The following is a 23,370-nucleotide window of genomic DNA, read 5'->3' on the forward strand; positions in this document are numbered from 1 at the left end:
ATTTAGATTGCAGCAATATATGTACTGTATTGCAGCAGGATTATCTTAATTCACCTTTTGCAGCTATAACCATATCAAGGTTTAGGAGTGTGTTTCTGGGAATTTCTGACCATTCTTCCAGAAGCACATTCATGAGGTCAGTAATTTATGTTGAACGAGAAGGTCTGGCTCACAATTTCTGCTCTAATTCCTCCCAAAGGTGTTCTGTTTGGTTGAGTTGGGGACTCTGTGCAGTCAAGTTCATCCATGTCGTTGTGCACTGGTACGCTGTTGTGTGGGAACAGGAAGGAGCCATCCACAAAATGTTCCCACAAAGTTGAAAGCATGAGATTTTCCAATGCTGAAGCATTAAGAGTTTCAATGTAACTAAGGGGCCGAGCCCAGCTCCTGGAAAACACCCCAACACCATAATCTCCCCCCCCCCACCAAACTTTACATCTGGCACAAGACAGTCAGACAAGTTCTCCTGGCATCTACCAAGCCCTGGGAGCTTGAGGGTGCTGCACAGTATCTTAGCTGTTCCTAGGACTGCGCTCTTCTGGACAGAGATCTCCGATGTTGTTCATGGGATCTGCTGAAGCCACTCGCCTAGCTTGGGAGTCACCGCACCTAGTGCTCCAATTACCACAGGGACCACTGTTACCGGATTGCGGGGCAAGCTGTGTGTAAATTATTAAAGGACCCAGGATGCAGACATTACTGAAGTGAGGGAGCTTTATTAATGGAGGGTGAATATACAAAAAGGTGAGGGTGGCATAAACAGAACTGAGTAAAACCTAAACTGGGAAAAACTAAGCATGAAAAACAAACCGGAAGCCTAGAGACACACACGGAGATGCAGGGAGACAGCGACACAGACGAACCAGCAATGCACACGAGAAAACACAGGGCTTAAATACACACAGGGCAATCAGGGAATGGGAAACAGGAGGGGGGCACGGCTGGGAATAATTGGACATAATGAGAGAAGGGGAGTGAAACTAGAAACACTGACGAGAGACACAGACCTACAAAATAAAACAGGAATTCACACATGCAAAGACACAGACTAAGAAATGCGGACTTGGCACAGGAATACACAGGCAGAAAAGACTAAACACTAAACTGAGGAAGAACAGAACCAAAACCCAAAGAAATAGAAAACCAAAACCAAAATACATCACAATAATAGAAAACACAAAACGCTGGGTCAAAAGACCCAGGATCATGACAATATACAGGGTGGGCCATTTATATGGATACACCATAATAACATGGGAATGGTTGGTGATATTAAAGTCCTGTTTGTGGCACAGGTGTGTGTGTGTGTGTGTAATAAATAAATAAATATATATATATATATATATATATATATATACCTGCTCCACACCTGGATCCTGGAATGCCTAGAACAGTGGTTCTTAACCTTGTTGGAGGTACCGAACCCCACCAGTTTCATATGTGCAGTCACTGAACCCCTCTTTAGTGAAAAATAAAATATGATTTTTTTTTTTCAAATTCAAGACATAGATGTGTTTTTTACTGGTGCACAAAATGAGCCGTGCATGTCAAGGCGGAGGCTCTGTCGAACCCCTGAGACTGACTCACCGAACCCCTAGGGTTCGATCGAACCCAGGTTAAGAACCACTGGCCTAGAACTATATAAGATCAACAGGACCCTAAGAGCCTTCATCAGGAACTCAATGGGGATGTGGCGGACAACACTAGAAGCCAACCTCAAGCCCATAGCACAAGTCACCATCAAGTGCGGGGTCTACCAAAGAGATGCTCTGTCCCCACTGCTGTTCTGCATTGGCCTGAACCCCCTCAGTGAGATAATTGACAAGACTGGCTACGGATACTGACTACGGAATGGAGCAGCTGTCAGCCACCTCCTGTACATGGATGACATCAAGCCAAGACGGAACAAGACATTGACTCACTAATCCACACCACCAGGATGTACAGCAATGATATCGGAATGTCATTCGGACTGGAGAAGTGTAGTTGGATGGTAACAAAGAGAGGGAAGGTAGTCAGAACTGAGGGGATCAAACTACCAGAAGGCAACATTGAGAAGGCTCAGAGAAGAGCTCGAGAAAATGTAGAGGGTGAAGGTAACGGTGGTCCCAGTGGTAATCGGAGCACTAGGTGCAGTGACTCCCAAACTAGGCAAGTGGCTCCAGCAGATCCCAGGAACAACATCTGAGATCTCTGCCCAGAAGAGCGGAGTCCTGGGAACAGCTAAGATACTGTGCAGTACCCTCAAACTCCCAGGCCTCTGGTAGAGGACCCAAGCTTAAAGGACAGACCGTGGGGATTTTGGATTTTTTATATATAATTCTTCAAAGGTCCTAGAATTGTTCTCATCGGCTTTGGCATGATAACACTTTCAAGTCAAACTGCTGCTGATTGCAAGCTATTGTAAGGCATTTTCCAGGCTATAATATTTATATAAAAATACTAAACCTGTGTCAAAATAACTTTGGTAGTACAAAGCAAAGAGCACCCATATAACATACATTTCATGCAAATTAGATCATCTAACGGGGCTGTATCTCCCTCCTGCCTCTCTAGGGGTTCTTTTTTTTTTTTTGTATGTATAGACACCCTCCCATCAACTGTAATCGGTTTGGGCAGGGTGGTGTGTGATTTATAGCTCTCTCTGCCTCCACCACACCTGTGACTTCCTGTAGCCAGAGGCTTCACCAGCTTTCATAACAGCCATCTGCAGAAGGACACTTGCCTTTATTCTTCAGTCACGCTGCAGTGCGAACGTGGAGCATTCAAGTTCAAAATGAACAAAGGTCTTAAAGTGCTCACGCCACCATCGTCCTTTTCCACCCTTCTTTTATTACAACATGTGTTTTGTATCCAATTACACTAAATTGGAGTTCTTATCTCCATCACCTTGCAGATGTTCCTCAGCAGTGTCTGATTGTTCATTTATTTGGTATTTATATGCATTTTCCCCTGTGGCACGCCATAAAAACAAAAAAGTAAAAATCCTGGAAACACCCTTTCTACAAAGCTCTTGTTTGCATGAAATGCAATGAAGTATGAAAGACGAGGAGGATGTGGTAATGCTGGTGCCCACTGTGGACATCAAAAAATATGTCTCCTATACTGAGAACTGCGTAATGAATAAATACTGCGGATAACATAGGTCAGAGACTTTTCCTGAATCAGACACCATCCTACAACATACTAATACTCATTTTTAATATTTATATGAAGATTAAAGGCACTCATTTCGGTGGATGTGGATAAAATCAGCAATGATTTTAACTCTACCTTTTCTCTAAAACATAAATGACTGGTACTATAAGTGCTAATTTGGTCTCTGTTCAGTTGAAAGGTATATATTCTAGAAAATACTCTTGTGACTGGGTTGACTACCAATGCAACAACACGTGCATGATTTAACAAGGTAATAAACTAACCAAAAGATAATAAACAACTAATATCTATAAAATGTGTAAACCTTCAGTGAATCTTTCTGCAAATGTAACTTTAATAAATCACGCTCAGCTTAAAAATATCTCAATACAAATATGTAGCTGAGATTACATCACCAGCAGGATTGGAGAAGAACATGTTCCTTATTTGTTTGACCTGACACGCTCTCACCTGTCATTCGTCCTGCTTGTTATGGAAAACAAACACCTCAGACAGCACGGCTGCAGGCTGCTTTACATCCACCTTACTTTCTATTGATAGCTTCACGTTTCTTTTTCTTTGTTATAGATTTATATATACATATATATATATATATATACATATATATATATATATACATATACATATATATATATATATACATATATATATATATATATATATATATATATACACATATATATATATATATATATATACATATATATATATATACACATATATATATATATATATATACACACACACATATATACATATATATACATATATATATATGCATATATATACTAGGGGTGCAACGATACTCGTATCGATATCGAACCGTTCGATACAGTGCTTTCGGTTCGGTACGCATATGTATCGAACGATACAACATTTTTAATTTATTTTATCAACTTTCCTTCTGATGATGCTGTCTGTGTTGAGCGCTCAGTGGATCTGCGCTCGACAGTGCAGCCTAGGCGGAGTAGTCGAACACAGATTCACTGAGCGCAGGGCAAGCTAGCGAGACAGAAGCTAGGCTAGTTGCAACATGGCAAATTGAACCTCCCCCACCCTCATTCAGATCTGGCGTTTGGAACTATTTTGGTTTTCATGTGATGTATGACCCTGAAGGTAAGCCTGTCATGGACAAAAGTAAAACAGTATGTTGGATGTGCCAGCAATGCTCAATTGGTGGGAACTAGTGTGTTAGCGCAGTTAGCTCGTTAATGTGTTGACGTCTTCCAGCCCCACTCATGAGGTGATCCGCGGTAGCTCGTTAACGGAGATTTGCCGTGTTGTGACGTTAATGTCATTTCAGATTTACGCTGACAGCACTAGTGGGAACACAACCAATATGACTGCACATTTACTCCGACATCATCCTAGTGCAAAGACAAGTGGAAGCAGAGAAAAACAACAAGCAGCATGCTACAAACTTTACCCGAGTCATTTAGACAGCCGTTAGCACACGATTCTCCTTATGGGGACCTGATATGTTTAATATGCTGCTGAGAATATAGCCCAGAAGAAGCGTATAGTATAGCTTTTATTTTGGAAAGAGACATTTCTCCATAATAAACTCTCTTTTCCAAAGATGAGTGATTCCTCAATCAGATACAGGGCTCGCAAAATCGCTAGCCCGACGGGGCTTTTTTCCAGTCGGGCTACCAAAATCTATCTCTGCCCTGCCCGTCGGCCTATCCTAGGAAGGAAAAATATATGTCAATGCTTTTGCATTCTTTTGGAAATGTAGCTGGGTAATTATGTCATTGGCATCGGCCACTGTCAATATGTGACATACTGAAATCGCGTTTGAATTTGCGCTTGTTTTTTGCTTTCACTTTGCAATCGCGTGAACTGTGTATAGAGAGCGACAGTACTGATTGGTGAGTGATGATAATTTGCGCACCAATTCCTCTGACATCGTCTTATCAATCGTTAGCTTACTATGCAAACATGACAAGTGAAATCTCCCGCAGCTTAAACATGTGAGAGGTTGATCGCGCAGAGAATCGCTGAGCGTTATGTTAGTGCGTGTGTAAAAGCAGCAGGATATATATTTTAGTTCTGCTGAGCCAAATAAGACAGGTCAGCGTGAAGAAGTGACAGCCAAAGAAAAGCTTACCACAAAACGGAAAGGTTATGACAAATCAGACTATAAGGAAAAAAGAAAGTGCAGCTTTATGGTTTCATGGACAAAAGAATTTCTGTGGCTGCAATATGACGAGCTAAATAACCAGGGCTGCACATAAGTGGTCCGCAGGTGCGCATTCGCTGTCAAAATAAAAACCCGCACAAGATAAGAAGTTGCAACGCGTGTTTGCGTACATAAGATTTTCAGGAGGACAGACATTTGTTTAGAACTCTTAAAGATGTCGAAGAAGCTCCTTTAAGCAGTTACTGTGATGTTCCTCCACCTCCAAAGAAATGTCAGAAGGAGTCCGAACCACAAAAGAAGCGCGTATTCTCTGAAAAGTGGTTGCAGGAGGTGAGCTGGCTTCAAACAAATGATGAACGCACAGAGATGTGGTGCAGAATGTGCCGTGAAAATTTAATAAATGACAAATTAATAAAAAGGCATGAACATTTTTTTTGTATCGAAAAAATATCGAACCGTGACACCAAAGTATCGAACCGAACCGAACCGTGAATTTTGTGTATCGTTGCACCCCTAATATATACATATATATATATGCATATATATACATATATATATATGCATATATATACATATATATATATGCATATATATACATATATATATATGCATATATATACATATATATATATGCATATATATACATATATATATATGCATATATATACATATATATATATGCATATATATACATATATATATATGCATATATATACATATATATATATGCATATATATACATTAGGGGTGCAACGATACTCGTATCGATATCGAACCGTTCGATACAGTGCTTTCGGTTCGGTACGCATATGTATCGAACGATACAACATTTTTAATTTATTTTATCAACTTTCCTTCTGATGATGCTGTCTGTGTTGAGCGCTCAGTGGATCTGCGCTTGACAGTGCAGCCTAGGCGGAGTAGTCGAACACAGATTCACTGAGCGCAGGGCAAGCTAGCGAGACAGAAGCTAGGCTAGTTGCAACATGGCAAATTGAACCTCCCCCACCCTCATTCAGATCTGGCGTTTGGAACTATTTTGGTTTTCATGTGATGTATGACCCTGAAGGTAAGCCTGTCATGGACAAAAGTAAAACAGTATGTTGGATGTGCCAGCAATGCTCAATTGGTGGGAACTAGTGTGTTAGCGCAGTTAGCTCGTTAATGTGTTGACGTCTTCCAGCCCCACTCATGAGGTGATCCGCGGTAGCTCGTTAACGGAGATTTGCCGTGTTGTGACGTTAATGTCATTTCAGATTTACGCTGACAGCACTAGTGGGAACACAACCAATATGACTGCACATTTACTCCGAGATCATCCTAGTGCAAAGACAAGTGGAAGCAGAGAAAAACAACAAGCAGCATGCTACAAACTTTACCCGAGTCATTTAGACAGCCGTTAGCACACGATTCTCCTTATGGGGACCTGATATGTTTAATATGCTGCTGAGAATATAGCCCAGAAGAAGCGTATAGTATAGCTTTTATTTTGGAAAGAGACATTTCTCCATAATAAACTCTCTTTTCCAAAGATGAGTGATTCCTCAATCAGATACAGGGCTCGCAAAATCGCTAGCCCGACGGGGCTTTTTTCCAGTCGGGCTACCAAAATCTATCTCTGCCCTGCCCGTCGGCCTATCCTAGGAAGGAAAAATATATGTCAATGCTTTTGCATTCTTTTGGAAATGTAGCTGGGTAATTATGTCATTGGCATCGGCCACTGTCAATATGTGACATACTGAAATCGCGTTTGAATTTGCGCTTGTTTTTTGCTTTCACTTTGCAATCGCGTGAACTGTGTATAGAGAGCGACAGTACTGATTGGTGAGTGATGATAATTTGCGCACCAATTCCTCTGACATCGTCTTATCAATCGTTAGCTTACTATGCAAACATGACAAGTGAAATCTCCCGCAGCTTAAACATGTGAGAGGTTGATCGCGCAGAGAATCGCTGAGCGTTATGTTAGTGCGTGTGTAAAAGCAGCAGGATATATATTTTAGTTCTGCTGAGCCAAATAAGACAGGTCAGCGTGAAGAAGTGACAGCCAAAGAAAAGCTTACCACAAAACGGAAAGGTTATGACAAATCAGACTATAAGGAAAAAAGAAAGTGCAGCTTTATGGTTTCATGGACAAAAGAATTTCTGTGGCTGCAATATGACGAGCTAAATAACCAGGGCTGCACATAAGTGGTCCGCAGGTGCGCATTCGCTGTCAAAATAAAAACCCGCACAAGATAAGAAGTTGCAACGCGTGTTTGCGTACATAAGATTTTCAGGAGGACAGACATTTGTTTAGAACTCTTAAAGATGTCGAAGAAGCTCCTTTAAGCAGTTACTGTGATGTTCCTCCACCTCCAAAGAAATGTCAGAAGGAGTCCGAACCACAAAAGAAGCGCGTATTCTCTGAAAAGTGGTTGCAGGAGGTGAGCTGGCTTCAAACAAATGATGAACGCACAGAGATGTGGTGCAGAATGTGCCGTGAAAATTTAATAAATGACAAATTAATAAAAAGGCATGAACATTTTTTTTGTATCGAAAAAATATCGAACCGTGACACCAAAGTATCGAACCGAACCGAACCGTGAATTTTGTGTATCGTTGCACCCCTAATATACACATATATATATATATATATATATACATATATATATACATATATACATATATATACATATATATATATATATATACATATACATATACATATATACATATATACATATACATATACATATACATATATACATATACATATACATATATATATATATATATATATATATATATATATATATAGCCTCATTATATATATATATATAGCCTCATTTTCCTGTTGTTAGCTGACAGACGTGACACTTGGTGTGGTCTTGTTTATGCTGTTGTGGGTTGATTTGAGTATAATCTTTATCCAAAGCATTTTTCTCTCTCTCTCTGTATTTAGATTTTATATAATACATTTGTTAGGAATCCAATAGAGTGGAATTATGTGAACCATTTCAACACATGTTTTTGCTTGTTTCTTTTTTTTAAAACCCATATTCCTATATGATTCAGAAGGTAAGCATCGTCATCCAGAAAGCCGCATAGTAGCCATAGTATGTATGTATGGATGGATGGATGGATGGATGGATAGATGGATAGATAGATAGATAATTTTAATAGGTGCATGCTAGCTGCAACAAGTTTGCATCTGTTAGGTTAGCAGGTTTACTTTGTTATTAGAAAGTGCTCCCGAAGATGTGGGGAACATGTTGTAATGTAAATGAAAATCACAGTCAAGTGTAATGAGTTATTCTTGATGCTAGAAGTGCTCTCTTGCTCTTGCTTTCAGTTCTGTGTATCATTGAGATGTTGCACACCTTCACATTCCCACATGATGTTTACATACAGATTACACACACACACTGAACTGTATATGGTCAATGAGAACACAAACGTTATGGTACCGTGTAGCTACATAAGAAGCGCCTTCAGGTGCAAATCCTATTTGGACTTAAAATGCATACATCAACATGTAGACTCGCAGATGTGGCTTGGCTAAATCAGGATGCCTGAAAATCATCTGTGAAAAAGCTGTTTTCAAGCAATCTCGGTGGATTTCAGAGTGATTTAAGCCTGAGCTTAGGCGTGGGCCTCTGCAGGGCTTTGATGCTTTTGCTCTGAAGTGATTCCAGTGTTCATATTTCCTCTGTGTTAGCAGTCATGGCCCTTAAAAGAAGGCTGTTTCGATCTCCAGCGTTTGGCAGTCCAAGGCAAGGCTTCTCTTGAGACTTCTTCACAGTTTGTTCTTATGTTGACTCTTAGAAGCTTCAGACTGATGCTTCACAGTGACACGCTTCACAGTTAAACATGTTATGTGGATCCTCGCCTTCCACCAAACAATCTTTCTGTGCCTTGTTAAAGGAAATGTCATTTCACGTATTCCAGGCTACTATGCGGCTTTCTGGACGACGATGCTTACCTTTTGAATCATATAGGAATATGGGTTTTAAAAAAAAGAAACAAAGAAACAAAGAAACAAACAAAAACATGTGTTGAAATGGTTCACATAATTCCACTCTATTGGATTCCCAACAAATGTATTATATAAAATCTAAATACAGAGAGAGAGAGAGAAATGCTTTGGATAAAGATTATACTCATATCAACCCACAACAGCATAAACAAAACCACACCAAGTGTCACGTCTGTCAGCTAACAACAGGAAAATGAGGCTACAGTTCACACAGAATAGCAGTATGAGAATTTGGTGTAAACATCCCAAAAGTATGGATCCATCCACCCATATTAAGCAGTTCAGGCCAGTAGCAGTGTAATGATGTGGAGGATATTTTCTTGGCAAACTTTGAAACCCTGAATTTCACATTCTTCAAATGCCACAGCCCACCTGAGTATTGTTGTTGACCATGTTTATTCCTTTATGTGTATTCAACATCAGATGGCCACTTCCAGAAGGATAAAACACCATGTCACAAAGCTCAAATCACTTCAAACTGGTTTCTTTAACATGACTATGAGTTCACTTCACTCAAATGACCTCCAAAGTCACCAGATCTCAGTCCAATAAAGCAAATTTGGGATGTTATGCCATGGCAGACTTGTATCACTGATATGCCGCTAACAGATCTGCAGGATCACTGGTGTGATCCAGTCACACCAGTGTGGAACAAATCCTCTGAGGGAGCTTGTTGAATCTATGTAACGAAGCATTACAGCAAATCTGAGCAACTCTGAGCACACAGATGTTAATGACAATCAGCCCGATGTGTAGAAGTTGAATGTTTACTACACTTGAGACATTTACCAAAACTTCACAATGATGCTGGAGAAATAGTGATAAAAGGTGGCACCATCGTCTTTGGGGACCATTCAAATCTGTACAAAAGTTTCAGGCAACTCGTTTAACAGTTCATAAAACATTTTTTGTAATGACATTTTTTTCTCGTGTGACATTTAGCCATTTTACACACAGCTAGCTGCTTTTGGGTTTGATCAAATCATGTAAAACAGCCAATTTGTGAAAACTACTTTGTGCTCTGGGGCATTTTTCATAATTATCTGACATTTAGGCTCTTCATTTAAAAACAATGGTTTGCTTTCTACACCAATGAAAAAAAGCTGCAACCATGAAATTTTACTAAATGGTAAACCTTGGAACTCTTCTTCCACGCTTCCTACCGCATTAGCAGAGCTTTAAACGTTTTTGCAGACAGATTTTAAGACGGAATGAGCGCTTTGTGCTAATTGACTGTTTTTTCATTCAGCAATTTTCTTTTTTCCCTCCCTGTACTATTACAAGGACATGCCCTCCACGGAAAATAGTACGATCCATACAGTATCGAGTGGAAGAAAAAAAATGCTTCCACTCTACATCCACATATTGGCCTTGTGAACAACACTACCTACAAAAGACAATATTTGGTTAATCCTTGCTGAAGATGATGTACCTGGCCTTTCCTAATAGTGTTCAGATTTTTAAAAACGCAGCACAAACACCATCTCAGGGACAAATAAGTGCTGCCTCCTGGCTACAATAAAAGTTATAAGAGTACATGTAAGTGGCCATCAGTTTGTTTTGCTTGTCTGGAGGCTAGGATTCGCCTCTCCTGCCCCTCTAACACCACATATGGGATAAAACCCAGTCTGGACCTAGAGTAGCCTCAGGAAAGGAAGGAGGCGGCGCTTGGCAGCTCACAGCTGATCCTCACAGATACTCAGGCTTCACTGGTTGCACCTAATGACCGCCGTCTATTCTGGGATTAACAGGCAGTACTGTGACGGGATAGAAAGGCGTCTCAAAGTGTCAATAAGTGAGAAAATCCAATAATAACTATAAAAGCAGCAGCCGACACCAATGGGAGGCCATGATGCAACACCGCTAATAGAACAGAGAGGAGTGGGAGTCCAGCTGAGAGGAGCATGACTTAAGGGCTTCATGCATTGCTGTCAAGAAAACAGAAAACTCAAAGTCCTTTCATGTCTGAAACTACTTCAATCATAAGAAATACTTCATGTATGGATCTATAATAGAACATATATGCACAGTTCCTCCTAGAGTGAACCCTTTATGTTGTTGCTGCACCTTCATTTTTTCTACTCCACGTGAATTATTCCATTACTAAGACCTTTATATCTCCACATTTATATAAAACATGCCAAAACAATTTATTAAGTCAGTTCCAATCCCCATCATATGCGCGCACACACACACACACACACACACACACACACACATACACACACACACACTTTACAGCTATTGAGATCTTAAATTGACATAAAAATGAAATAAATAAGCACAGTAAGCACAGAATGTACTTTTGGGGAAAATCGTGTTTCTTTTATTTCCATTTCAAAGTCTTCTTTAGCACCAAGTGATCTGACCAAACGCAAAATGTAGTGGTGTATTTAATCTACTTGATGGCTAAAGGCAGGCTGTTAAAGGAAACTGAAACATGTTTATCCTTTGAGGAGCGTCACAGCACTGAAAACAGATTCTAAGAGGAGGTAAAACTTCATTTTTGTTAGTATGAGAAGTCAACACATTCAGCTTATTGGATCCTCTGGATAGTGATAAACATGGGCTTTCAGTAGTGGTTACCTTTCAGAATACAAGTTGGGTTTTGATCTTTGAAGTGAAAAAGGTACGTTTTACACACTGAATCAGAAATAAGTCTAGAATCTTTCTAATGCGTCACCTGCAAACGTTTCAAAGCACTCTCATATTCAGAATACACCAGAACAAAACAAGCGCTCTGAAAATTTATCAGCCCAGCAATTCCTGAATACTGGCCTTTGTGGCTCATTTGTTACTGAATATTTTAGTTTTGCCCTTAGAAGTAAAATCACGACATTCTCTGAGCAGGGAAATGAATAACAAAACTATCCATTTTACTTGGTGCATTGTTGTCAGGTTCAGGGCATTCTTCTTTGTAACTTGAAGCTCCACCATGAAACAGTTCAAGTCCTTCAAGGATGCTCCTGTGATGTTTCACAGCAAAATAAATGACTTGATGGTATCTGAGCCTTTAAAGTCTTTGATTTTATTTTCACACAATACCATTACAAATATGTTTCAAGGTCATATACTCTGCATCACAAACAATGATTTTCTTCACACTGAAGAAAAGTTTACATCATTAAAAATCAGTTGGGGGGGCTTGAAAGGTTTAGGTCTGCATGTGAGAAACACCAACTGCTGTTACACTGTAACAAAGTCTGAATGTCTGAAATCAAGGTACAGATCTCAGGTTCTTACAACATAAAACACTGATCATTACTCACTTACTGGTTTTTACTGTGATTTCAGACCATAATGTGTACTCCACCCTGGAAAACAAGATGGACGGATAATAAAAACTCCGGATTCACCCCAGTTCAGGAGCCACGGCTGGCTACATTAGCAATCCCCCATCTCTCGATGTGGGCTCTGCTAGGAGTCGACTCATCTGCTCTGCCTGTGATCAGCTCCAACTGCCTCGGACACACTGCTGAAACCCTGATCTCTGTGGAAGCAGACACAGCAGCGTAGGTTATAAGTATTTGTCCTGAGAAGCAAAAAGACCGGAATAAACTGATGGAAGCCTGTGCTCCAAATTTGTATCCTGTAATAACTTATTTGACAAGATTTTAGGCACAGCTGTTTCATGCCTTGCTGAGGTGTGCCAACAAAGGTACTGATTAAACTGAGGAGTGATACAGTCTGGTTAAATGGTTGCTGTATGTATGTACGAAAGTTCTTCTGAAAATGCAATGAAAGGGAAGTTTTTGGGGGCTGGTGATTGCTGCTGTCTCAGACTTTAAACAATCATATATAAATAAGGATCCTTCAACCTAGCAGCTAAATATCGGTATATCACATCAGCCTGGCTGACCGATAGTAGAGTAGTTAGTGGGCAAAAAAACATGTCATCTACTGGCTGCTGTATGTCTGTTATCATGTTAACACACATTTACACTGGCTTTAAAAAAGGGGGGTGAAGAGGTTTTAAAACACACAGGGAGGCGTGAACGATAAAGTATCGCCAAACTCTTATTTCAACATGGATATTGGCTAAAGAGTTTAAACCTTCAGCAAAACTTATAGTATGAATACAATCTTTATTGGTGTTAATACAGAAGTAATACACAAGTTTGTGTTTCTTCATACTACAACCATTCCTGGAGCTTTAACATCTTCAGATTTTTTTCTTCTATGTTCACCTTCAAACTAAGTGAAGTTGTACTTGAAGCCTCTATTCTGTTTCTACAAGCTTGCATATCAGCCCAGAAAAATCACAATTCTTGTGTCCCTACACTAAAACTAAAATTTATAAACAGTAGGAACAACATCCAATAGTTCTAAGAAAAATGTGTCCTAAACAAGAACAACTCTTAAAATAAACTATTAAAAACACCAGAAAAAGTCTTAAACCTTTCACTTGAGAACTCGGCTTTAATGGTTATTTTCATACTCACTTAAGAAGCTGTTCCAGTTCTCGCTTTATCTTTATCACTACAGGTGGACCCTGATAGGTCAAAGCAGTGTAGAGCTGAACCAATGATGCACCAGCACGGATCTTATCCATCGCATCCTGCCCACTAGCAACACCGCCAATCCCAATAATTGGTATTTTACCTACAATAATAACAACATACAGGACATTTACTTTATATGCACAGTCGATACTGAGGGAGATGGAGATGGACATAACGCCGTACCTTTGGTGAGGTTGTACATCTCTCTGACAGTTGTAGTAGAGAGGTCTCTGAGAGGTTCTCCACTCAGCCCTCCAACCTCAGACTTATTTGGGTCCTGAAGTGTCTCTGGCCTTGACACAGTGGTGTTAGACACCATTAAACCATCCACTCCCAGCTGGAAACACAGAGCATAAGCGGAGATAGAAAGTAGGTGTCACAGGTGGCGGCACCTACAGCAGCAGAACTGATGTATGTATGCGAGTGACCTCTGATGTGAAATACTCGGTGACAAAGAAAGAGACAAAGTGTGATTCGCTTTCTGTTCCGTCCTCAATGTCACATCTACTAAAGTGCAACTCCTCACCGCTCCAATGAGCACAAAAACCTACTGAAGTAGTGACAAGGTTACCCGAGCACAGAGGAGGAAGGGAGCCATGTGAAGCTTTACGCAGGGTTAAGGCTGTTTTTTTTGTTTGTTTTTTTTAGATAAAGCATGTTTTACTTTAGACATAACAATGATTCCCACCTCAGTGATGACATCAGCAATGTCTTGTTTGTCTTGGGCAGTCAGGTCAGGAGCAATCTTCACCAGGACGGGAGGTTTATGCTGTTCCTGCAGGGCGTCACGTTCCTTCTGCACCTGAGCAGATAGTACAAGTGTCAGGTGATGAGGTAGAGAGACTGGAGACTAGTTAGAAAGATGGTTTACTGTGGCATAAGATCTAAAGCCTTGGAAATAGGAAGGGCTAAAAATACAGCCTATGGTTCAAGAACTGATGTACAGAAAAGAGACTTTGGAGCTACAGATTTTATTACATTGAATACCTAACATATACCCATCAAATCCACTTGAATGCCTTTCTGATTGTTTTCAGTCAACCTAATGGGGAGTTTATAAAAATGCCTCTTTTAAAATTCCATTATTACCCATCACTACCCAATCTGAACCAGTGAAGCCAATGAGTACTCAAATTTGGTGCTGATGGGGCATGAAGCTTTTATCACAGATGTCGCAGTTCTGTGACATTCATTAACCCTGTCCTTGACTTATTTTCCCCTTTTGCTGCAAGGGAAAACAACATTTGCTTCTCACTGGAGGGGTGGGGGGGAGGAGGGTGGTGGTGGGTGTGGGGGGGAATACTACAGCTGGGGAAGTTGTAGAAGTTAAAGCAAAACCAACACCAAAAACCAATACTATCAATTATACAAATATCAGCTAAACAAATCACTGTTGAAACCCTTTTTCAGTACACAAAGGCAAAATCAGCACATGGCTACAGGTCAGATTCAAAGCATTGTGTTCAAGTTACAAAAAACTACAAACTATTATGTTAAAAGAGCAGCACATATGACCTAGTGGCATCTAGCAGTGAGGTTGTGGATTATAACTTCAGCCTTGAATAGCATCCTCATCGTCACTTTTCAAGAGTGTAGTCTACAGGTTAGTAAAGATAGACAGGTTATGTTGAAGAATAGAGGTGATCATACCAAATTATCAACTTCAGGCTTGTTAGAACTGCTTCTTAGAAATGTTATTGTCTTATAAACTGTATTACATGGCATGCTTCCATTAATCACTGCACCAATATGCCAGTAAGGATTTGTTTGTGCTTCTCAGTGTTTGCAATTAAATGATCATTTCTGTAGTCCTACTGTGTGCAGAAGCTGGCGAAGCTCAGCCTTGCCCTGTAGATCCCTGAGACCTGGTGTATTAGGGCTGCTAACGTTGACCACCAGGTAGTCGGCCAGCGGGCCCAGCACTTTCACGCCCTCCAGATAATCTGCCCCCGCATCCTGCGACAGCTTGTTCTTCCCCAGGTTGATGCCGAGGGGAAGGCCAGCTATAAACAAATATGCACACACACACAAACAGGAAAGTTCAGAAAACACAGACACAGGTTGCATCATCAGGCACATGACTCAACTGGGGCACACGCTGCTGATGTGCTAAATGAGATTTAAGTAAGTATGCAGGCGTGATTAAAATACAAGATGAGGAAAGGTCAAGATCATTAAAAATATATTTAACCTTATACATAATTTAATGTTGACATCCCACATCACAAGCCACCAAAAAAAAACAAAAGTATGTAAGATCTAAATGAAAGTGAACTATGTAATCTCTGGTGCCACATTTACAGTACTTCAGAGAATACAAAGAGAATCTGCTAACCTTTACTTCGACCTTGCTGTGTTTCTTCTCTGGCCTTCAGCCTCGTGTGTACTTCTGCCAGACCACAGCTGTTGAATCCATATCTACACACAGAGGGGGTAAAAAAAAAAACTATTAAAACACTGGCTTAAACTCTATGCACGTACCAACAGACAAACTGAAGCTTAAAATCATGTCTGTCCACACACACACACACACACACCCTGTTTAGTAAAGAATGTAATTAACTGACCAAATGTCACATACAGTCAAAAAACTATAGGTTGGTTATGGCACGTAATTTTGTACAAGACACGATAATGTGACAGTCAAGCTGACCTTTGACATTTCGACATCATAAAAAACATCTTTGTGAAATTATAAGTGCATGAAATCTCTACCTATGTAAGAAAAACCTATAATCATCTCAGAAACATGTAATTTAATGCAAAAAATCCAGTGATGAATTACTAATGCTTGTTTGTTGTATATGCTCAGAAAATTCTATTAAGTATTTGCACTATGTTACTTCCCACCTGTGATGTCAGTGTGATGTGCATTTACATAAGAGTTCGACAGGTTATTTACAAGCCAGTGATATTATTTATTAGGGGTGCAACTATACACAAAATTCACGGTTCGGTTCGGTTTGATACTTTGGTGTCACGGTTCGATATTTTTTCAATACAAAAAAAGTGTTCATGCCTTTTTATTAATTTGTCATTTATTAAATTTTCACGGCACATTCTGCACCACATCTCTGTGCATTCATCATTTGTTTGAAGCCAGCTCACCTCCTGCAACCACTTATCCGAGAATACGCGCTTCTTTTGTGGTTCGGACTCCTTCTGACATTTCTTTGGAGGTGGAGGAAAACCAAAGTAATTGCTTAAAGGAGCTTCTTCGACATCTTTAAGAGTTCTAAACAAATGTCTGTCCTCCTCCAGAAAATCTTATGTATGCAAACACGTGTTGCAACTTCTTATCTTGTGCGCGTTTTTTTATTTTGACAGTGAATGCGCACCTGCGGACCACTTATGTGCAGCCCTGGTTATTTAGCTCGTCATATTGCTGCCACAGAAATTCTTTTGTCCATGAAACCATAAAGCTGCACTTTCTTTTTGCCTTATAGTCTGATTTGTCATAACTTTTCCGTTTTGTGGTAAGCTTCTTCACCCTGACCTGTCCTATTTGGCTCAGCAGAACTAAAATATATATCCTGCTGCTTTTACACAGGCACTCACATAACGCTCAGCGATTCTCTGCGCGATCAACCTCTCACATGTTTAAGCTGCAGGAGATTTCACTTGTCATGTTTGCATAGTAAGCTAACGATTGATAAGATGATGTCAGATGAATTGGTGCGCAAATTATCATCACTCACCAATCAGTGCTGTCGCTCTCTATACACAGTTCACTCATTGCAAAGTGAAAGCAAAAAACAAGCGCAAATTCAAACGGGATTTCAATATGTCACATATTGACAGTAGCTCACTGATGCCAATGGCATAATTACCCAGCTACATTTCCGAAAGAATGCAAAAGCATTGACATAGATTTTTCCTTCCTACGCCCGACGGGCAGGGCAGGGCAGCCCAATTGGAAAAATCGCTATCCCCGGGACATCGGGCTAGCGATTTTGCTAGCCCTGTATCTGATTGAGGAATCACTCATCTTTGGAAAAGAGAGTTTATTACAGAGAAATGGCTCTTTCCAAAATAAAAGCTATACTATACGCTTCTTCTGGGCTATATTCTCAGCAGCATATTAAACATATCAGGTCCCCATAAGGAGAATCACGTGCTAACGGCTGTCTAAATGACTCGGGTAAAGTTTGTAGCATGCTTGCTTGTTGTTTTTGTTTGCTTCCACTTGTCTTTGCAAAATGTGCAGTCATATTCGTTGTGTTCCCACTAGTGCTGTCAGCTTTAATCTGAAATGAGGTTAACGCCACAACACGGCAAATCTCCGTTAACGAGCTACCGTGGATTGCCCCATGCGTGGGGTTGGACGGCCAACACGTTAACGAGCTAACTGTGCTAACACACTAGTTCCCACCCATGTAATTGAGCATTGCTGGCACATCCAACATACTGTTTTACTTTAGTCCATGATGTGCTTACCTTCAGGGTCATAAGTCACATGAAAACCAAAATAGTTCCAAACGTCAGATCTGAATTAGGGTGGGGGAGGTTCAATTTGCCATGTTACAAAGAGAGCTTAACTTCTGTCTTGCTAGCTTGCCCTTCGCTCAGTGAATCTGTGTTCAATAGTGATGGGTCGTTCGCGAACGAAATGGCTCTTAGAGCCGGCTCCTTATCGCGAGCCGTCACGTGGTTTTTCGCACGCGAGCCTTGTGCTTTATGCTGGGCAGAGGGGGGAGGGGCTGTAGTTACACTCACAGCACAGGAACAGAGCTGGAGGGAGAGAGAGAGAAAGAGAGCCAGGGACAACAACGTCACATTAGAAAGGTATAGTAATCATCCACAACTATTTTCGGTTGCAGATGATGATAGTTAAAATTTGAAATGTGAATAGTTGATTTTTGTATTATATAATTTATTTATTACATTTTATGTGGAGTGAATAAATAAAAGTATATTTACGGTGGCCCCTAGAGACAAAGCACATACAAACTTCAAATCACGTACAAACACGTAAAAACTCCGAAGCACGTAAAAACTCAAAACGTGTACAAAAGACAACAGAAGTGCTCCAGGATGCTGGGCGCAGTGTTGAGCTTTTGTTACCTAGTGGCTACACAAGCCAGCAAGTACCAACGACCGGATTTGGTGTGTGGTAGTAACAGGTAAATGAACTTTTTTTTTTTTTTTTTTTTTTAAATTATTTGAATATATATGAGTGCCTGTGTATAAATCCACAAACAATACACACATGCTTTCAATTGTGTAATTTAAGTGATCTAGTAGCTCTGCTTTGGAAGTTCAGTTCATGCTAGAAATGTGTTTTGGAGTTTGTACGTGTTTTGTCTCTAGGGGCCACCGCATATATTTATAAATAAACATATATAAATAAAGCCACTTTTTTAACGTTAGTAATTCCTTTTGTGCTTAATTTTATATTATTGTTAATAATAAATTAATTAAAGCAACAAAACAACCTGAAGAGCCGGTTCGGAGCCGAAAGAGCCGGTTCTTTTTAGTGAGCCGAACCGAAAGAGCCGGATCTCTAAAAAGAGCCGGAAATCCCATCACTAGTGTTCAACTACTCCGCCTAGGCTGCATAGTCAGAAGGAAAGTTGATAAAATAAATTAAAAATGTTGCATTGTTCGATACATATGCTTACCGAACCGAAAGCACTGTATTGAACGGTTCAATATCGATAGTATCGTTGCACCCCTATTATTTATATTGGCGCTGAGTGTCCTATACTTGCTGCTGTATGACAGGTGTCACTACACAGACAAAACCTCAGCATCAGCACTAATGCAAGAGAAAGAGAAACTATTTTCTCTTTCCTAGCTGTTGCATCATTGCCCTCTGAATAATTTGGGAAACTCACTGACATGACAGTAAAAAGCAACATGAGCATACACTGGTGTCTTCGACGTGGCTGTGGTGAGGTAAACGACTGGCCAAAAACAGCATCAAAAATACACCTGTTGTCGTCATCATTGTCGTAGGCGCACGCCAAAAGTGACGTCACACCAACACTGATGCTGCGGTTTTGGACGACTGACGACACCTACCATTCAGGAGAATACTGCCCACAACCTCAGTGGCAGTGTTGTCTGTGTTTTTAAACAGTTGCAAATGATCTCTCATATCGCTCATGAACGACATGTTGTCATTTTGAACAACAAAGGACATTTCTGTCACAAGATAAAAGCTGCGATCAGTGTTCGGCAAAGAGATTTAATATATTCTTTAGTTTTCTGGCAGAAAAGTCTCACTGAGATTTAAAATCTCCTTTTCAAGAGCAATCCAGCCAAAACGGCATCAGGAATGATAACAAATAGAACTTAACAGTTCTACAAAGATATTCATCCATCCGTTTTCTTCCACCTATACAAATCCGCATTGTTGGGGGACTGGTGCCAATCCAAATTCCCATAGAGCAAAAGGCGGGGTGTACCCTGGACAGACTGGTAGTCTGTCAGAAGCCTAACACAAAGAGACAGACTACCATTTGCACTTATGGGCGATTTAGAATAACCATCGCGCCACCATGCTGGCCTTAACAATATTTTAAGGAGTGAAGTGATTATAGAGTACATACAACAATGCAGAGCAATGAGAAAATATGAAAATTGTAAAACTCCTTCATAAATCCTGTCGATTACAGACTATTGACTATTTACTACTAAAGATAAGGTTATTAGACATAAAACACACACACAGAACCATGAGCAATCACTTTTTACTTTCAGCTAAGTATGTCAACCTAAAGACATGAAACAGGCCTTTTAAAGCACCAACTGTGGTGCAGCACCTCCAACCTCACCTGTTGATTATTGCATTATCTGCAGTGAGGCGAAACACGCGTGGCTTCGGGTTCCCCTCCTGAGGTTTGGGAGTAACTGTCCCCACCTCAACAAAGCCAAAGCCCAGTTTGTACAAGCCATCAACGGCTTCTCCGTGCTTGTCGAAGCCGGCCGCAATCCCAATCGGGTTTTTGAACTTTAACCCAAGGACGTTGACTTCCTGCAGACAAACAGAACAAACCCTTAGAGAAGTCCAGAAGTGCATGCAACCCACTGAGGAGACAGCACTGTGACATGCTTACCAATGACGCAGGGTCCTGGTAACAGTTCAGAGGTACCAGACCCAAACCTATCATCTTCACTGCCAGCACATGGGCTGTCTCAGGCCCCACAATCCTCTGCAGCAGGGGCATCAGCTGGTTGGCATAGAAACGCTCATCTCCAGTCACGGTGAGGTAGGAAGCAAACAGGAGGCTACCTGAGCTGATGACCTTCACGGCTTCTTTTAACTTTTTCTGTTGAACAGAGGGTGATAAACATCATGTGACCAGACGGCTAAGAGTTCAATACGACTACTCACTCTGTTTACAATGACATAATCTGGGGTTGAATAAACAGACACAATACAGTATGTGTGGTATCAAACACATACCTCACTCATGTGTGTTTTAATACGAAAATGCATTTCAAATGGACAAAAAAAAAAAATTAGTTTTACTTTTTGGTCTACGAGGCAGGTTTGGTCCCTGTCAGTAGAAGATGCAAGATACGCATTAAAAAACTTAAACAGCAGACTTTGTTTAGCTTTCTTATAGTAAATGCAAATAAACCCAATAACAACCCATTCATTGCATGGCTGTGTTTACGCAGTAAAACGAGAAGAGAGGACCTGGAGTGTTTTACAGTAATATTACTTTCAGGCAGAGAAAACGAGCTAGCAAACAGGAGCACAAGTATCGCTGCGATGCTGAAACCCTGCCAGACAAACTCTGTTGTCCACGGTCTCTGACGTTACCTTCAATCCCGCCATAGACGCAGTTTTGCCTTCGCAATAAAGGGCATTGAATGTATTTCCTAACATGTTACACAAACCCACGCGGTGTTAGCTTCCGGCACATCATCTCGCGATATTTCAATCGTGGGCGGGCGGACTGACATTCTCAGATACCACGGGTGATTAAAGTTGACATGCATTACATGCATATCCGTATATGTGTATTAGATTTAATCAAGTTTTTTTTTTGTAATTATTTTTTTAATAGCTACTATTTTTATTCAGTCTAGTGTCAGTTGGTTTCCAGAGTGGATTTTCTCATTTCAGTTTAGTTTTTATTGTTGTGAAAAAGTTTAGTATTATTTTTTTAATCTTATTTAATTTTTATGCTTTATTATTGTATGGAGAGCATATGTTGGGGACAAGATTTAGGAAAAGCAGTACAATAAAAACACAGAACTTCTGTTGTACACAAAGTCTTAATAAACATGTTCATCAAAGCCTTATTAGGTGTACTGTAATAAAATTGTTACCAGACTAACAAGAAATAAAACTCAGGATATTTCCTCATTTTAATTTAATTTAATTTAATTTTAGTTTTCCAAATTCACCAAACTCTTTCGATTTTATATTTTTTTTTCCAAAAGTCTAATTTTTATTTTTATTTAATTAAGTAATTTTTTTAGTTTTTTAGTTTAGTATTAGTTAACTATAATGCCTTAAACAGGGAATAGGCAGAGAATTTAAGAAGAGAGACCTGATTAAGTATTAACCTCTTAACGCCTAGTGTATCATATTTGATACATACAGTTTTTGTCAGACTTCTACACCATCAGTGTGATTTTTTTTTCCACTGAAAAAAACACTAAATAAATTGCACAAAGTCCTCAGGAACTTCTACAGATGTACACTGTTCGGGAAAGCATGTGGTAAAAAACTGCACAGTACATCACTTTACAGTAGCAGGGTTGTTAAGACAATACACACCCACAACACAACCTGTTCACACATTTGCCCTCAGGTAAACTGTACAGAAGGCTGAAATGAATGATTAATGATTAATTGGGGGCAGGGATAGCTCAGTAGGTAGAGTGGTGGCCCCATGATCGGAAGGTTGGGGGCTCAATTCCCCTGAACAGCTACCCTGAGGTACCCCTGAGCAAGGTACCGTCCCTACACACTGCTCCCTGGGCGCCCAATGGCTGCCCACTGCTTCACTGTGTGAATGGGTTAAATGCAGAGAGGAATTTCCCCGCGGGGATCAATAAAGTACACTTTCTTTCTTAAAAGACTCTCAAATAGCTTCTACCCACAAGCCATCAGACTCCTGAATATGTCAGCACAACCCTCTCCCACCCCATCACTACTGTTCACTGTTACTGTAATTATTATATTCTGCTGTTGCACTAACTGGGACAGATATATTTCCAGACTAGCTCAAGGCATTTCTTTAAACTCATTTAATTTTTTTTGCATATTTATTACTTGTGCTTTCCTTTGTAAATTTCTTGTATCTTCATTGTTATTTTATTATCAATCTTTGTTGGCAGACTTCATGTCCATAAAAACAAGACAGAAACACACACAACACCCACCCACCCCCCCACCCCACCCCCCACACACACACACACAAACCACAAGGTATAAACCTTGAAAAAAATAAATAAAATAAATAAATATATAAAGCATTTGTAAAAATATAAAACCATAATATACATAAAACACAATTACTTAAAAGAAATCAATAAATACACAAACACTTCAACCAGTGATTTCTCAGACTGGATGAGTAACG

The 23,370-nt window shown here is 40.1% G+C and overlaps 1 protein-coding gene across 1 annotated transcript; it reads right to left on the reverse strand.

Annotated features, from left to right (window-relative positions):
- Positions 1–9,884: 9,884 nt before the first annotated feature.
- On the reverse strand, positions 9,885–21,727 carry dhodh (dihydroorotate dehydrogenase). Its single transcript, XM_085163155.1, has 9 exons — positions 21,597–21,727; positions 20,884–21,096; positions 20,602–20,801; positions 16,158–16,240; positions 15,638–15,825; positions 14,511–14,624; positions 14,006–14,159; positions 13,763–13,922; positions 9,885–12,810 (listed from the first exon to the last, which is right to left on the reverse strand). Exons 1-9 carry the CDS (start codon positions 21,660–21,662, stop codon positions 12,750–12,752), a joined length of 1,239 nt encoding a protein of 412 aa, XP_085019281.1. The 5' UTR covers positions 21,663–21,727; the 3' UTR covers positions 9,885–12,749.
- Between the last annotated feature and the right edge of the window lie 1,643 nt (positions 21,728–23,370).

This window comes from Neolamprologus multifasciatus, chromosome 1, assembly GCF_963576455.1.
Source record: "Neolamprologus multifasciatus chromosome 1, fNeoMul1.2, whole genome shotgun sequence".
Lineage (NCBI taxonomy): Eukaryota > Metazoa > Chordata > Actinopteri > Cichliformes > Cichlidae > Neolamprologus > Neolamprologus multifasciatus.